Raw genomic sequence first — 18,351 nt, 5'->3', positions numbered from 1 at the left:
CGCTTCTTCAGTGACCAGCATCCAGGAAGCACTCCATCCAATCTCCTGCCTTTGATCCCAACCTGTCTCACTAGCTGAGCAGAAGAGTTACTACTCAGGAGTGTAGTTTCCAAACTATTTTTAGACTGTGAAAACAGATATTAAATGCCTCTCTGTGTAATGAAACATTGCTTTTTCCTTTGTCTGCCAAACTTTTACCAGATAGCAGATAATGGCTGATGCTTTTCTAACCAAAGTAGCTATTTTAGAGCAATCATTTTCCTCCGGAATGCAAAAAATAGATAAGCTTGAAGTTTAAAAGAAATTGTGAAAGACAGATATGTATGGATCTTGTCTGATGATCCTATGCAGGTTCAAGAATTTCCATGCAAGTAAGAAACTGTGTATCTCACAAATCTCTATGTGGACAATTCATCTCATCCCTTCGGGATAATCCTAATGCAGTACAAAAAGCCTGACTAGATGTTAGATTATGATTCATTTACTTAGCTCTGTAGGAAACACTGCCTGATCGTGCTAGAAAAATAGCCTGATGGTTCAGCAAGGAGAAGTGCGAAGTCGTGCACCTGGGGAAGGACAAGCCGATGCACCTGTATGTGCTGGAGGCTGCCCAGCTGGAAAGCAGCTCGGCAGAAAAGGACCTGGGGGTCCTGGTGGGGACACAAAGGTGAACATGAACCAGCACTGGGCACTCGTGGCAAAGAAGGCCAGTGGTGTCCTGGGCTGTGTTAGGAGGAGTGTTGACAGCAAGCTGAGGGAGGTGTTTGTTATAGAAGAGTCTGGGAAGACCCTTCTGCCAAGTCATGAGGTTCAGACTGGACCCCCTTCGTTTCTAAACTTCCTCACAGAGAGGAGTCTAGGTGCGGCTGGATCCAGTCTTAGCCCCGATCTGTAAAGAAGTGTACAGACCCTAGGTTCTGACACAGAATTGTTTTTTCTCAGTTCTCGCTTGGACCCCCTGAGAGGGACCCCGATAAAGAAATCCCTCAGCAATTAGACCTTTATAATCCAGGTTCACCTCTCATCACGCAATGGTTTGGTCCAATAGTAATATTTGGCTTTGAAGTCTTCTTATGGTTTGTTGGATCCTTTCTCTCTCGGCAGGTGAGAATTCTTTATCTCAAGGATTAAGTTTCTGTTGATCTTCTCTTTCTCAATTAGCATTGATTTCCAGGCCTTTCTTCCGCCTAAGCTCAGCAGTACTTAAGTAAGAGTCCACAGTTGGTGGCCTAAGGCTTCAGTACATCTGGCTGCTTGTGCTAAGCAATGTCACTCATGAGACAAAACAAATTTCAGTTCATCGTCATTTTAAGCGATCCCACAATTGATTCTAATATTCTACAAGTATATTATTTTAATATCCAACAGCAATCTTCCTCTTCTATTCTGTACTGGTGAAGCCATGCCGGGAGTACTGTGTCCAGACTTGGGCTTCCCAGTACAGGAGAGACATGAACATACTAGAGAGAGTCCAGTGAAGGGCCATGAAGATGATGAATGCAGTGGAGTGTCTGTTCTGGGGGGAAAGGCTGAGAAAGCTGAGACTGTCCAGCCTGGAGAGGAGAAGGCTCTGGGGGGACCTCATCAATGTATATAAACACCTGAAGGGAGGGTGTAAAGTAGAGGGGGCCAGGCTCTTTTCAGTGATACCCAGTGTCAGGACAAGAGGCAGTGGGTGCAAACTGAAGCACAGGAGATGCTGTGTGAACATCAGGAGCACCCTTTTCACTGTGATGGAGACCAGGCACTGGTACAGGTTTCCCAGAATGTGGGGGTCTCGATTCTTGGAGATACTTGGAAGCTGTCTGGACATGGTCCTGGAGAGCCAGATCTAGCCGACCCTGCTTCAGCAGGGGTGTTGGACCAAGTGACCTCCAGAGCTCCCTTCCTACCTCAACCATTATGTGATTCTGTGGAAGAAGAAAAGATTCCTTCCTTGATTGTTGTGTTGGGGTTTTTTGATGGTGCCCTAGAAATTTTGAACAGTATTGTGTCAGGTATTAGTGTAAAAGTTGGTACATACCAAAAATGTAATTTGGATTTATTTTTTTTTAACTGATCTGACATTGAGATTAAGGGCCTGGAAGGGCCCAGTGAGGGCACTGGAACAGATTGCCCCGAGAGCTTGTGGGTGTCCCATCATTGGAAGTGTTCAAGGCCAGGTTGGATGGGGCTTTGAGCAACCTGATCTAGTGGAAAGCGTCTCTGTCCATGGCAGGGGGGTTGGAACTAGATAATTAAGTTCCCTTCCAACCTGAATCATTCTATGATCCTATGCCTTCTTTAGAAGACAATGCAAAAGAAAAAAATGAGCCATTGCAGTAAGAATTTTTGTAGAACACAGTGGAAATTAAAAGAGGGGAATTTTAGATAGAAAAAAACAGTGAATGAGATTAAATAAAACCGTAGTCAACCTCCTGCACATTATGCCACAAAAGTATCGGAGCTGCAGTTTTCAGGCTTGCGTGTTTTGAGTAGCTGTTCATGATGGGGTGAAATGCATGTAGCCACCTTTTTCTGTGGATGTCTAGAAGAGCTTTGAGCTGTATTGTCTGAAGCTTTCTGTCCATTGTGTAAGATCAAACTCTGGATCTGCTCTCTGTAATTAGGAAGTCTGCTCCTTTCTTGGATTTCTCAGGTGTGACTTTAGCAGCACTTGCCTGCTAGTTGTATTTAGATTTTCTCTGAGTAACAGAGAGAGCACACTCAGTCACTTCAGAAGGCAGCTTGCCATGTGCCACCTAACCCAATATGTTAAAAATCATGGGAACTTCAGCTGCATTTTGAAAGTGTGTTTAATGTGGCCCTTTAAAGTAGTGCTTTTTAAGAATACATTTTTAATTACTTCTGGTTTTAATCTTGTCCTGTTCATATGAAACAATTTAAATAGTAAGATGTACTTTATACCATAGAGAGTTATTGGAAAGTGGCTGAATGTTCCACATGTTTAGAATATTTATTTCTTAATATATTTGTCCAGTTAACAGTTCATTAATTAACTAAAAACTACATAAAGTTGTAACTGTTATTCAGTTAAGAGTAAGCCCATGCACTGTGTAAGAAATGCTGTCCAAGATGAATCTTCAGCTGAAGAGTATGTGAATTGGATAAGTTGAGGCTCCTGATGCAAAAAAAAAAGAATTTAGCTTAATCAAAATCTGTTCTAATAGTTCATGTATTTTTCAGTTGACAAATGTTAGATTTCAGTTTCTAAATGGCTCCCTGTATTATGCTTGAGTATGACCATGCCATTTCAAATGCTTTTTAAAGTGTGTCTTTTAGTGAAGATCTCTATATGATAACTTTAATATGTTCCCTGCTAAGAGTTTTACTCATGAAAACCACCCCCTGACTGGATCAGGAGTAATTTTTAGTATGGGCATTCTTGTCTGTGTGGGCAGAAGTAGCTCTGTTCAGTGTGAAACACAAAATTGTATCTGATTTTGAATATATTACTTACTGAGACTGCTCTGTACACCTGGATGCAAAGACAAAGGCTTGGTTTATGAAGATGATGAAGTGATGGCTGCTACTTAAGTACATCTTGACAGCAATTAATTCGTTAATTCAGTTTTCACTGACATTTTGTCTCTATTTTGTGTGGCTCTTTCATAAGCTACACAAGATGTTTCAGTGATTTAGAAGTCTATTCAGTAGTTGTTTTAAAATATCTTGGTGCTTCTGTGTGGAGTTAAATGTAGATAGTCGCAGATAAAGAAGATAGGTCTTCTATGTATGCATGTATGTATAAAATCGGAAAATTAAGAAGCACTACTTGAGATTTTTCTATTTTTTCTTTCTAGTGGCAACAGAACCCTTGATAAAAGCAGTATATACACTATACCAGCAAAGGAATCTCCTGTTTCCAGTTCGTACTTTGCTTCTGAAATTTTTTAGCAGAGTTTACCAAAAAGAAGATTTGAGGACTCAAAGAATCAGGTAAAAAGATATTTGCATATTCTTGTGTACTAGACAGATTTTAATGATTTACAATGTTAACTTGAAGTACACTGCTGCAAGCTCGTTGTTACTGGCTGTGTGGTAGTCAGTAGATGTGTCAAGATTGCGCATCTATAGTCAGGAAGCATTTTTATTACTTAAGCGCATCATTGTGGACTTGTGACATGTAGTGCCTTCTTTGATTCTAGTAGTGCCTGTCAAGCCTTTCTTTAAGAAAAAGTTTCTTAAAGAAGAAGTTTCTTTAAGAAAAGTATTCTTTTGGTTTGGGTGGTGGTTCTAAAGAGACTAGGTTTAAGAAAAAGTTCTTGTCCTTTGGAGTTCTCAGTTTCATGCATCTGTTAGATCATACCATTTAAGTTGGAAAAAACCTTTAAGATCAAGTCCAACCTTTAACCTAGCAATACCAGGTCCACCACTAAAACATGTCCCTATCACCACATCTTTAAATACCTCCAGGGATGATGACTCAACCACTTCCCTGGGCAGCCTGTTCCAATACTTAAGCCTTTCAGTGAAGAAGTCTTTCCTAATATCCAATCTAAACCTCCCGTGGTGCAACTTAATACCATTTCCTCTTGTCCTGTCGCTTGTTATGTGGGAGAAGAAGCCCACCTCCACCTCGCTACAATCTCCTTTCAGGTAGTTGTAGAGAGCGATAAGGTCTCTGAGGCTCCTTTTCTGCAGGCCAAACAATACCAGTTCCCTCAACTGCTCCTCATAAGACTTGTTCTTGAGTTCATTCACCAGCTTCGTTGCCCTTCTCTGGACACACTTTAGCACCTCAATGTCTTTCTTGTAGTGAGAGGCCCAAAACTGAACACAGGATTCGAAATGCGGCCTAACCAGTGACGAGTACAGGGAGATGATCCTTTCCCTGGTCCTGCTGGCCCCACGATTTCTGATCCAGGCCAGGATGCTGTTGGCCGCTAGGCACACTGCTGGCTTGTCTTCCTTCCAGCCCTTCTTGTAGAACAGCATCACTTTTGCTAACCTCCAGTTCACTGGGACCTCCCCCCAGTTAGCCACGATGGCTAATAAATGATGGAAAGTGGTTTGGTGAGCACTTCTGCCAGCTCCTTCAGTCCTCTTGGGAGGATCCCATCTGACTTGTGTGCATCTAGGTGGAGCAACAGGTCACAAACCTTTTCCCTTTGGATTATGGGGGGGCTTCTTTCTGTTCCCTGTTTTCCAGCTCAGGCAGCTGGGTACCAGGACAACTGGTCTTACCATTAAGTACCTCAGCCTTTTCCTCGTCTTTTGCCCACTATGTTTCCCCCTGCGTGCAATGGAAGATTGGCTTGCTTCAAGTAAGAGGAGATTATTCCCTGTATTGCTGTTAGTGCACTTTTTCATTGTAAGATTTGTCCAAATTGTCTCCAAGTCTTAACTTTTCTAGAAGATGTTTTTCAGCCAAGTTATCTGGTTCCAGCTACATAAAATCCTTAAACATGCCTAGCTCCCTTGAGAACTGTGCAGGGACATAGGATCATATCCATGACACTTCCTGCTACTAGTTAAAAACCTCAGGCCCCCCAGAAGTAGTGGCATCTACTAGTAGAGCCAAGCTTTGGGAAGATTGTTCTCTTCTGCATCCCCTTTGCAAAAAACAGAGGAAATCTGAAAGATGGACAGAAGGCTTGGCAATATCACATTTTCCTCCTTTTTTCATCCAGAGTGAAAAAGAGAACTTTTTCATACTAATTTCCCAAGATTATGTAACCACTGTCTGCTGTGCTTGCCTGGAAGTTTTGAGCATCTCATCCAATTTCATGTGATCATCTATTAGACATCATAAATAGCAGTAGTTTTCCTGTTGTTCCTCTTAGTCTTCTACATGGAATTGTGACTTTTTAGTAAGAGAAGAATGAAATCTCAAAAATTCTTTGCAAAAAGGATAACTGCGCTGGTGTCTGACGAGATTTTTAAGATGACGTAATGTTTGTGTACTGTACTGATCCATTTCTTTCTTTTAGAAACAAGTGGTTTTTTTCATTTCTTCAGGACGTAGACTGCGTGGTAGATCCTGGATGGCAGTCATGCTATCGCATTCAGTTTGACATCATAGCTTCTTCAGCTCTCCTGTAACTGCTCTCCTCATTTTTAAATTTTTTTTTTCTCAGAAGCTTGTCAAAAGCAGTCTTAAGATGAGCAGAATTCACATTGGAACATTTTCCAAGGACACTGAAGCTGTTTATTTTTAAGCGTATCTCTTTCAGAGGCTACGTAGGAACTTTTGCCCTGTTGTTGCCCTGTGAAAGAAAACTTGATTGATTTATTATAAGGTTCAGTATTAGTATTTTGGTCTTGATGTTAGTTATCTTGACCCCATTCATTTGATACTTGCACCCACTTCTGTGGAAAAACAATGGTTTTATTCCCATTCATGGGAGGATTTGAGGCCTCTGTCGAGCCTGCCTCCAGCTCACCCATTTCAGTTGTCTCTTCTGCAGGCTTTCTCTGCTGTTAAACAGAATCAGTCTGTGCAAGGTGCTTCCCTCTCATGTCACGGATACTTAGTTTCCTTAAAAAGTTTTCAGCAGGGGAGTTTGTCAGGTCATTTGAAAATGAAATAATTTTTATCACCATAACGTTACTCTTGCTGACACCTTCCGAGACTTACTTTGAACTTCATTTACACTCGACAGCTTCTTTCATGTAATCATCACTTTGGTAGTAAGCTGATGAAGTGCTTTGGGGTTATGAATTGATTTGGTAAGCCAGGGTGTCATAGAAATTGTAGCCCATGAAAGATAGGATGGATCTCTAAGATTGTTTGAGCTAGAAAGGATAAATAAAAGCACATCTATAATGGAGATTGTCAAGTTTTAAATAAAGTTCAGCAGTAAAGTGTCTGACACGATTCACTTTGTTAATGTTCTTTGGTGCTGTGTTCTTACCAGTTCTAGTTTTATATTCTGCTTTAAGAGGTACCTGAATTGACGAACAAGATGTCAGCGAAAGTGGAATTGAATTTGAAAGTCTAGTTATAAAGACTAATAATAAATGGAAATGTTGCTTTGCCAGCACATGGCCAGTTCATACAAGTACTTTTTCTGAAAGAGTTGAAAATAAGCAATACAAAATCTGTGGATCAAATAAATATTTCTGATGTAACTGTAATAGCAAATGAGTGTGCTCAGATCTTCTGATGAAATATTCACAGCAAATCACAGTATTGCAATTTATTGTAGTTTTGTTGTACCTGACGTTAAAGCAGCTTAGTCAAGACTAGAAAGCACAAATTTGTGGGTTTTTTTTTGTTGTTTTGTTTTTGCACTTTTTCCTCCTAATTAGTTCTCCCTTTTTTTTTTCAGAAGTCGAAGTAAAGTTTTATCTCGTTGGTTGGCTGGCTTACCTCAGCAACTTGCTCTGCTTGGCTTGAGAAATCCTGAGCTTTCAAATCAGCTCATTGATATCATTCACTCTGCTGCTTCGCGTTCCAACAAGGAATTGTTACAAAGTTTACAAGCCACTGCTGCTCGCATATATGGTAAGACTTTTTACGCTACAGCTCAGTGAATTCTGTCCATTGCTTGGTGCGGAAGTTGCCCTGTGTGTAGAATACTGGTGTTTCCTAGGTGAATGTAAAAGTCTCCGCGTGTGGGGCAGGGGTGGGGATTGGTTCAGTCCCTCATAATAAAGGCTAAACCAAACTAAGCATGTTGTTTCCTAAAGGCTAGTAAAAAGGTGAAAACCGGTTCAAGTCAGCAGAGCTTTACCAAGGTGTTGGTGGGGCGCACGTTCTGACCACCCCCTGTCTGTGCCTGCAGATCCACTCGACGGCGCGCTGGTCCTGCTGCCGGCCGAGGCCCAGCGGCGGCTGGTGCAGCTGGTGTACTTCTTGCCCCACCTGCCCACCGCGCTGCTCACCGCCCTCAGCCGCTGCTGCATCATGGGCCGCATCTCCTCCGAGCTGGCCGCCACCCTCATCGGGATCCTGCGCATGAGGTACGGTGGCGAACATTTGTGTCGGTTTCCTGGTTTAAAAAAACCCCACAGAACAATAAAGCACCCACCCAAACAACCTTGAACGGAATGTTTCTGTCAGACTTTACTCCTAGCCTTTCACTTGGACTCTGCCTTCACACTGACCGATTTTCTCTAATGCTTGTTCAGAAAAATCATATCGGTTACCTGTAAGGCTACACAGTATTGAGCATCTTCTACCCAGAACATCACCACTGGTTGTCTTTGTTCTGCCACTGAGTGCAGAGTGGCCTTGTAAATATTTTCACCTGACGTTTGTAGTGAAATGTAACCAAAGAGAATGTATTCTCGTGTTCTGCTTGCTTTGAAATTTCTTAAAACTTGCTTTTCCTATAATTACCACACTTAAGTCAAATAGCAGTTGCTAGGCAAGTGTCATGTTAGAAATTATTCACATTCTTGTTGGTTTTGTCCTGACTTGAAAGAGTAAGTTTGCCTGTGAAGTCAGGGAGAGAGGCTGCGGTTCCACTGAAGTGAGTGGAAGACTTGCTGGGATTTCACAAGGGTGTTTTGCTTTGCTGCTTCTGGAAAAAATCTACTTGCTTTTCTTCATTGACAATACTTTTGAACCTTAAATAAATAAGCAGGAATTAAGCTTATATGAATTATGTTTAAAGTGATTTTTAATGCTTTTTGGAACTTAAATATTTTTTAATTAAAATATGACACAACAAAATGGGCTGTCAAATACAGACCTGTTCATGTTAGCTGTATAACATCTGAATGAGGTGACTAACATGAAGTGATAGTGATGAAATTTTTTATAGCCTAAATATCATGCATTATAACTCTAAAAATGAAATTTTGTATAGTTATGGGAAGGTGGATCTCAAATCTTAGCTTTTAGAAACAAAAATTCCCTGCCATATACTGGAGATACAGTGACAAACCATAACCAGTTCAAAGAGAGTCGTTGAAAGAACTGAAGTCACTACTAAACACTAAGGTGGTTTTTTTGTTGTTGTATCTTTTTGGATTTTCAGTGTGCAAGATTTTTGTAGTAATAGTGTAACTGTTCTCTAAAGATGATCAGAAGGCTGCAGGTGGGCTTGTGGGCATTTGATCGTTTTGGCAGAAGATGCAAGAAGCAGTGGGAGGGTGGTGTGTTTTACCAACAGTAGGTTACATCCCAAATACAGAGGAGGAGCAACTTCTTTTATGAGACGTGCAAAGAAAGTATTTTGATTTTAATTTATGGCATTTGGAACATGTTTTAAACTCAGGTTCAAAGACTGTGGATTGTCTACCTGAGAAATCACTAGATAAAAAAGACTAGATAAAAAAAAGTACATAGTTTATACTGGCTAGTCTCTTGTATTGATATGCCCTGACAGTCCTTCTGTCTGGAAGATTGCAAGTTCTGATAAAACTTGGTAAAGATGAAACTTAATTGAACGTTGTTTTTCTTTGATAAGGCTGTTCCCGCTTCACTGAGAGGAATCGATGCTAGGAACGTGATCAGTTCTCTTTAGAAACGCAGATGAAAATAACATAAGACCTTGGAAAGGTTATAACGAGTCTTTTATAGACAACCTGAGTGCAGCACCATAGAAAATATATTCTCACCCATACAGACAAGTTTAAAACCTTGTATGTGTTTTAAAGGGCTTATTGATAACCCATTTTTTAGCTGTGGCTCAGATTCTTAATATATAGGTGAAAGACTACTTTTTTTTCTTATCATCACGACTGTAGACTTTTTATCCTAAAAACTTCATCCAGGGATGCCTTAAAGAATTAGAGAACTGAGATGATGTCAGAAATATTTGTGGCTGCTGAGAGGGATGTCCAAAACAATAAAAAAGTTGCTTTGCAACTTAAGCATGAAAAGATGGGGAATTAAGTGACGATTAACTTCTCAAAAGAGAATACTCTGGTATATCCCTTCTGCTCAGAAAAGAAGTTGTACAGTTGAGCGAACATTAGTAGCTGTTCTAGATATGAGCCTTAGCTGGGCTTTATGAGCTTCATGAGCTGTCATAGCACACAGAATACATGAACTAATTTACCATCTCTTATCAGAAAAGCCAAGCTGGATTGTTGCATCCAGTGTTGTGGCTCTCTTTTAGATAATTATGTGGACAAACAGGATTGATTTTAAAGGAGAGCAGACAGAGCATGAATCTGTAAATTGTGATCTTGGGGAATGACTGACAGATTGGCATACTTAGGCAAATAAGGGTGGCAAGGAGGGGGAACCGTGTGTGTAAAGGCTGTTGAAAAGGAATGGGAGAATGCAGTTTTAGCAGGATAGAAATACAGACCTTAAATGTCAGAGAAATGTTTGGTTTGAGTGTGAGCAAAATTTTCTAAAAGTAGACATACGTACTGGAATAGGCTGTGTAGGAAGAGGTATGGATATACTTCACTGAAGATACTTAAAATCAAGTTGAACAAAAGTATGTCATGGATGGTGCAGGGTAGAACCTTGAAGGAAAGCAGAGGGATTGGGTAACATCTGGTAATCATTTGCGGCTCTTGTGATGCTCGGAGTTAAACATGCAGGTGTTTGAAATGAGTCGTTCTGTAACTAAATGTACATTGTCTCACAGTTCTGCACCACAGTCTGGTTCATGGGACACTCCATATTTCTAGATTATGGTAGTTTTGTGTAGAGAAACTGGTAGAAAAATGAGCCCATCGGGAAACGTCATTTATGAGTAAAACCGGTGCTGTCAGTAGATGGCACTGTTTTTCTTCCAGTACCTTCATGTTTCGTTTAGCGAGGAGGGAGTTTTGATAAATTTCTTTTCTTCTATGCCACCTGCTTATCTGTCATGTTTTAAATAGATTGCATTCAGGAGCATCAGAGACTCATTGCTGTATCTGGTAATTGTTCTTTAAAAGCTTTTATTTCCACATTATTCTTAACTGGTAGAGCACCTATGTTTTTACATACATCTGAGGTTGTATGTACATGCCCATATATATTTGCTAGGGAGAAACTGTGTTAAGGTGGATTTGATGAGAGTACATATGGATGATAATAAGACTGTTGCAGTTACTCCAGGAACAATCATTATAAACTCGAGCAACTCATAGGGGTTTTTTTGTGTGTGTATAAACTGTAAAAGTATATAGTAAATGATGGCTTAAACCACAGCCCTGCGATGATATCAGGTGATAACATTAAATTACAGTTATTGCATGTTAAGTTTTAGAATTTTTTTGTTGATTGGAAATGAATTTTGAGGACATTCAGTAGTTTCCATTTCTTATTTTTGCAATGGTGAAATAAATGCCAGGTGGTCTTCAGGAGCCCATGAAGTGAGGCACGGTGGGCTCTGGGTGCTGAGAATGAACACAGTGCTGGCAGTATTTCCATATTTAATGGAAAGGCTTCTGAGCCTGGGAGGATGATTATCTGTACTGCTAAATTCTTAGGATGGTTCTGTCATGGTTTTGATTTCTGTTCTCTAAAGCCTTACCTGTTAGCACAGGCCAAAGGCCGTTCTGAAAAACAAGCTAGAATGCAGCCACCCCGTGTTGGATGCTGATATGAACACGGCCAGATTCACACTGATTGATTTCTATGTCAAAGAACAGACGTTGCTGCTGTTTGGGTCACTGGGACAGCTACAGCTGGTGAGTTTCAAATTAAACTGAGGGACAGAAGGTGGTGTTTTGGTTTAATATCCCTGCTCGTCTACTCCAGTGCCTGCCTGTGCCTCCTGTGTGGGACCTGAGGTGTAACTTAGTTCAGTAAATCCAGGCAGGTAGGATTCTGAGAGATGGAAGCATGCCAGGGTTTTGGGGTATAAATCTTTCTCCCTAGTCCCGTTCATACATAAACAGGTGACTAAAGGTGCGGAGCAATATGAGTGAACAAGCTGTGGCTTCAGACTGAGAGAAATGAGAGCGAGCGGCTTCTTGGAAGGAGATGAGTTCTCTGAGGTGGCCTCTGATTTAAGCCTCGGATGAGCTTAAATTTAGGGAGACAAATGGAAGAACGTGGAAAATACTGTAGAAAGTCTTTGCATTGAGTCTACTGGAAGGATTTTTCGGTGGTCTTTACGTGATAATGCTTAGATTGATGCATTTGAGACAAACCGTTTGTCTTGGTGCAGTATGCCATGTTTCAAAGAGAAATAACTGCAGTATTTACTTTTAATTCACAGTTTATTTGAATAACTGGTAAATAATCAAATAGTAGTTCTCTCGTAATTAAAGATGAACGGTTTAAGTGGTGGGTAGGAATATTTGGCATGGATAGATCTTTGGTTTGAAATTCCAGTCTTAGCTTCATCACAACAGTGGAGTTCTGGTAATTGCTTGAGGATGTGGATATGGGCAGGTAGATAGTTCTCTTCAGACAGTGAAGAAACATATTCATTGTGGATGATCTAGTGGATGATCTTTAGCACTATTATAGGCAAAGTTGGAAAGAATTTTTGGTGTAATCCCTCTCCACCTCCTTTCTACATTTGTAGGGCAGATGGGCTTCAGAATGGTTTTTAAAGGACTGGTGAGGCTTATGCTTATTTTTTGAGTACTTTTTGGAAGGTTGGCTTAGAGACAAAACTTTTGGTCAGGTGTGGAAACATCTTGTAAATCTTGTGGAAACAATCTTGTAAACTCATCTTCTTTTGTATGGCAAATTGTCTTGCTTGTCTGTTGAAAGGGAGGTCTGCTGTGTCCATACCAAAAGTTGTCGTGTAACACTTGCAGAGGACACACTTTGTCACCATTTGTTAGGCTCAATGTTTTTGTTTGCTGCTTCTTGGTGAGTGTGGTGACTAAAGGGCAGATACTCTTGCAAACACATTTTCCTCTTTTCCTTCCCTTTTGTATAGGGTCAGATAGTTGATTACTGTATGATATACTCACTTGCTGTGATGTCTTCTATGAAATATGGATTAAGAAATGAAAATTAAAAGATTGTGATCAAATATATAATCTAGGAAGTTAGATTGCTGATTGTATGGGAAAAATTCTTTTTTTTTTTTAACATGTCTTGAGGTACAAGGAAAGCTTGTACAGTGTGATTACATAAATGCAATTGATTTATGTGCATTTATTGATCATAATTTCATAAATGCAATTTCTGTGCCTTATTTGTGCATAATAGTTAATGATTTTATTTTTTTTTAGAACTTTTTGTCCATCAGAACAGTGTGCCTGGAAATTTTTTTCACTGTAATAGAGAATTGTACAGATAATATTTCACTGCCTAGATAAAAAACAATGGGAGTTAACTTATGGCATTTCTCTCTTGAAGTAGAGTGTCTGTAAATGAGATCTCCAATGGCTTCAAACAGCCATTTCTTATTCTTCTGGGGCCCTTTCCCTGCTGGAGTCTCTCAAAGAGTTGTTGTTCCTGTTGCTGCAGAAAAGCAGAAGGGTGAGGACCATATAAATAAAAGCTGAATGCTCTCTCTCAGCGAGGCATAAATTGTGTGGGATTTTCTAGTCTTCACAGGTTTGAGATAACCCTGAGGGGTAACTGTTTTTCTGCTTGTTGTAACTCTAAATGGACTCTTTCCTTAAGAGGGAGTGCCTTTAAAATATTCCATTGCTTTCTGGACCATAATGAGGGAGCTCAGCTGGCATCTCCTCAAGCAGCCAGGCATGCTTGTTGGTTCCTGCTATCCTCAGGAACCTGGTGGTTGGAAAGAACCGAGATGGACATTTTAAGGTGTGAAATGCTGTGTCTCCAGATGTATATTGCCCAGAGATATTTTAGGGTCATAATAGCATTCAAAGTTGTCTATAGATAATTCCTTTGTAAGTAAATACTGCCTTTATTTAATCATCCTAGTTATGTGATCTGCAACCTTTGACAGTATAGCTTGAGGAGGCACAGTGAGAATGCAGATGTGGGTTGTCTACATTACATGAAGACAGTAAGTCTTCACTAAAGACTTACTAGATGCATTATTGTAGACACGAAAAACATTATATTCCCAAAAGCTGGAGAGAACTTGGAGAGGATATTGTAAACGCGTTATTGTGAACAACACTGGTAAAGCAAAGTAATTCTTTACAGATTAAATGTAGAAAAGTTGTCAGAATATTTTTTAAAGAAAAATATAAGTAAAATAAAACTTAGCCAAAATAAACTAAGTTCCTATTTAAAAAAAAAAAAAAGAAAGAGAAAAAACCATGATTTCAAGCCATTACAAATGGTGCAGTGGAAAGTCAACAAAATACAGTTTAGAGAGTAAGTACACGTATAGGAAGGTGTAGAAATTATGAATAGTTTGCTAAGAAAAATGTAAGAATAGTAAGGTGTGTGTTCACTGCAAAGTGCTTCTTCTGGCTATATTTTCACCCCCCTCAATTTAGAAACAAAAATGAAGGAGGAAAATATTAAAAAGGTAACACAAATGCTTAAGGCTCTAAAGAATATAAACTGAAGAGTGCTTTCAAAATTCTAGCATTTCCCTGGCTGGGTGCCACTGAGGATGAAGGGTAAAAGACCTGTTTTCCTCACTGTAAGATCAGAAAGGATCCATAGTTCCTGAGAACCAGATCCTGGGGGGGTGGGTTACAGTGCGTTGAGCAAATTTCCTTTTCCTTGCTCACTGTTCTGTGAAGGTTTAGGACTTGAGAGATGGGAGAAAGCTAAGCTTGTGTTTAAGGACACGGCCCTCTAAATTTGTCCCCAGGTGGTTGTTTGCAGTTTGATATTCCTAACCAAGGGGAAAAGAATTATGTTGCTGCACTTAAAATTTCACCAGTCAGTAAATGCCGTTTGCTCATTAGTGAATGTTTCTTCTGATTCGTGCTCTCATTTATAATGTGTAAGCAATGCTTTCCTTCAGACAGCCTGTACAACCTTGGAGCAAATGAGTAGCTGAGAGGCTTACTTTTAACAATGCATGGCTCAATTTGTTGTTTTCTTAAAATAGGGTTCATATTTTTCCCCAAATCCCTGGTAATTCCTTGCAGATGTTTGTTGTGTTTTGCCACATCTTCAAATGGAAACACTTGATCCTCCAAAAGAGATAATGAAAGTTAAAACAAAAAATTCACACTAACAAACCATTGCCTACATATGGTAACCTGTTAGTGGAAAAGGGTGCTGAATAAGGAAGATAAAAACTCATCACTTGCTCTCAGAGTTTCTGTTCAGGACCTGCACTACCTAGAGCTAAATTGGTGTGAATGATGAGTTGAGTACAAAGTTGGAGAAGTATTCAAAGATTCTTTTGGTGCTCACCCCTTTTTTAAAAAAAAATAAAAGAAAAAATTCAACATCAGTTTGTGACAATCTTGGTTTCCTCTCTCTTCAAGAAGTGGGATGAAAACTGAGAGCACTGATTCATGTGACCAATATAACAAGCAGCTGATTTGATTAAGTTGATGCAGGAACCTGAGTTTATTCTTCATTGCAATTGCAAGCAGTTGCTTTTCAATTTGACAGAAATTATTTTTCATTAAACAAAAACAGGAATAAACTGTGCCAAAGCTGAGATAAATATTGACGTGGGACTTTTTAGTCCTTTAAAATAATATATTTTACAGTAATGCAAATATCTGCCTACACTGGGAGGAAACTTTTAAAATTAATTTACAACCTAGAATTAAAGAAACAGTTGTGGGAGGCCTTGGTTTGAAACTGTGATCAGCGGTTGATGAAATAAATTTAAAATGAGATCACCTACCACAGTCTAAGGTAAGTTAGGTTTCTCAGGCTATTCTTTTGCAAGTGTTTAAATAATTTTGTAAAGCTTCAGAAACACCCTGTGCTAGAATATTCTCTATTATGGCAGTAGAAACACTCTCCTAGAAGACAAAAGAATTGGATTTTAGTTTCCTTGAACAGAAAACTCAGACCCTTGATCTTACACTTACTGAATTCCGTAACCCTCGTATTTTTGAGCAAAAGGGTGATAGTATCAATGCCTCAAGAGCTGCGAATCCTGCGTTTGCGTTTTCTTGTTTTACTGTAAAATACTTGAAGGCGGAACTCAGGGTTTTTTGAGATTCGTTACGCTTTCTTCAATTTTACTACTGTGTAGTAATAACAAAAAAAATCAAAAACCCAACTGAAATTCTGAGCAAAACAGGCTGTGCCTGAGAGGTGCATTGCTGTCTGAGTTGTAGTTGGAGCAGCGCGCTGTACAAGAGGACAAACCCAAGGTTGATTTCTAAAATGACTGCAGTGAGGTTCCTCAGAGTTCTACCAGAGATCTCTAAATCACTCAGAGGCTCCCTGTGACTACCTCAGTTAAAGCCAGCACCTTAAACCTGACCAGAAATCACTTGGTAGCTAGTTTAGTTCAGGAAGCACATAGGTAATAGTCTGTAGTTGAGAACTAACCACTTGTGCTCAAACTGCAGTTGTTCAGCTTGCGACTGTGTCATCTGGCTCAACAGGAGAATAACAATGTGAACAAAACTAGTGAGATTCCTCTGGAGTTAAAAGAGTTAGGAGCAAGTGATAAAAAGCAGACATTGCACAGCTGCTATGACTGAGAAATATTTGCTATGCAGTGATTTTTTTTTTTTTAAGTTAATTAGATTCAGCTTGTCTTTTCATACCATTTGGCATACAGAGCACGTAACCTAAAAGGTGCAATTCTAAACCTCAATAGAGAGGTTATCATGGAGAGCAGGTAACCTGATGGAAATTACAGCATGTAATTCGTCCCAGTAAATGTGGGTTTGGAGCTGCTGACTGGAGAGGTCTCACTCGTATGCAATTTGGTAACAGGTTGCCACTGTCAGTAAAAATTTATTCCAAGAAGGGAGGTTATAATATGCTTATTACCTCTCGTCACCTATAGATCAGGTATTTCTTTTAGTTAAATGTCTAGCATGTAACTTACAAGCATCTTGAAAACATATTTTTCAAGTCCTCCAATTCTAAAAAATATCTAGCATCAGCATAAAGCCTAAAACTTACTTGTTTACCTGAATTTGTAAGCTAATTCCTTCTACATTTTTTAACCATCTCTTGCCTCATATGCTGTGCACATTATAGATGATGCAATAAACAAGGCAGGAACAGGTCAGGCTGCGTTATCCTTCATTGCATAATCCTGATTGATCCATTCATCCATGATTTGAACAAGGCATAGGTTACTTACTTTTTTTTTTTTTAGAGAAAATATGACATGTAACATTATCATACTCTTAAGGCATATATACAAAGATGCCAAGCTGAAGATTATAGGCAGCTTTCTCTTGTCATTTTCTAAATTGAATGCTAGATTATTTTTAACCTTAATGGTCTTTTACCATTGAGGCTTCTTTTATGTATGCAGTAGCTTTCACTTTTTTAAAAAAAAAGAAGCTGCAACTGAATTTGGGGATCTTGGTTTTGTGTGTGCATGCCTCAGCGTAGCTCTGTTTGGAGATGAGTCTTGAAACTATCTAATAGCTCTGTCAAGGGTTTGTGTCTCACGCTGCCTCCCTCTGCCCTGAGCAGAACGGTGACGATTCTCTCTGCTTCCTCTCTCGTCTGCATCGGTGACACTTTGCTGGGTGTGCTGGTAGGATGCTTAAAATGCTCATCCTGTTTTGCGAGCGTGCAGGCACAAAAACAACACTGCAGAAGTGATTGAAAAATTGAGAGACATTCAGCAGTAAGCTTCAGAATCATTTGTCATGTTCAGGGATCTCCCAGACCTGTTGCAGTTTGTTTGCTAGCTGGCAGCGAGTCTGAGTTTTTGCTCCGTCTTTTCTGGAGTTCATGTAAAATTCTTGCATCCACGGTCCAGTGATGAGGAATTTGTGAACTGTTGCATTGAAAAATATTTTTTTATTTTATTCTTTTAAACTAGATTCCAACTGTTTATGCAACTCTCTACTCCTTGAATTCAGGTTTATCACCAGTTCTTTCCATGTTTTCTATTTCCTGCCCAAGATTTTTTTTTTTTTTCATATTTCCCCAGCTCTGTTTGCAGCTTGTCATCTGATGTATCTCTTCCAACTCCTTGCATTCCAACCATTTTGCTTAGTGATTGCATCCCAGTTTGAATTTCAGTTTCCAGTATTTTCCTGAATCTCTCTTCATGCTCCCCAGTGCCTATTTTGATATAACGAGTGACCTAAAGTCTGACTCATGGTCCCTCCGCATTGGATTCAGGCAGCTTCTTCCCCCACGCTGAACAGGACGTGGGCTTTAGCCTTTCTTCTGGTACACAGATCCATTTCCTGTGTGAATATTCACTTTATGTAGAATCTCTGGGAAATAGCCTGCAAGGCCTCTTGCTGGTTTAGTTGAGTATGTGTGTGAAATCTCTTTGATGGTGTAAGGAATTGGACTGGGAGCTCCTTGGAAGGAGGGAAGAAATCCTCCGTTCTCCTGGGAGAAGATGACCGGCCATGGCCAAGGGGTCTCTGGAGAACTCAATGTTGGCCGGGAACCGGCAGCCTAAAGAAGGGAGAGAGATTGAGAGGCTGCAGGCTAAGAAAAGGAAGCGGTGAGACGGGTCTCAGAGTAGGATCGAAGGC

At 39.9% G+C, this 18,351-nt stretch overlaps 1 protein-coding gene across 1 annotated transcript in view; it reads left to right on the top strand.

Moving 5' to 3' along the window:
* Nucleotides 1-18,351, top strand: part of TEX10 (testis expressed 10) — a 49,228-nt gene that overhangs the window by 13,305 nt on the left and 17,572 nt on the right. The window contains 3 exon segments of the mRNA XM_009876860.1: nt 3,804-3,939; nt 7,275-7,450; nt 7,731-7,908. Of these exon segments, the coding sequence (XP_009875162.1) occupies nt 3,804-3,939; nt 7,275-7,450; nt 7,731-7,908 (490 nt within the window).

This window comes from Apaloderma vittatum, unplaced genomic scaffold, assembly GCF_000703405.1.
Source record: "Apaloderma vittatum isolate BGI_N311 unplaced genomic scaffold, ASM70340v1 scaffold20199, whole genome shotgun sequence".
In the NCBI taxonomy this organism is placed as follows: Eukaryota; Metazoa; Chordata; class Aves; order Trogoniformes; family Trogonidae; genus Apaloderma; species Apaloderma vittatum.
Note: the sequence above shows the minus strand (reverse complement) of the source record. Positions and strands in the feature narration are given on the sequence as shown.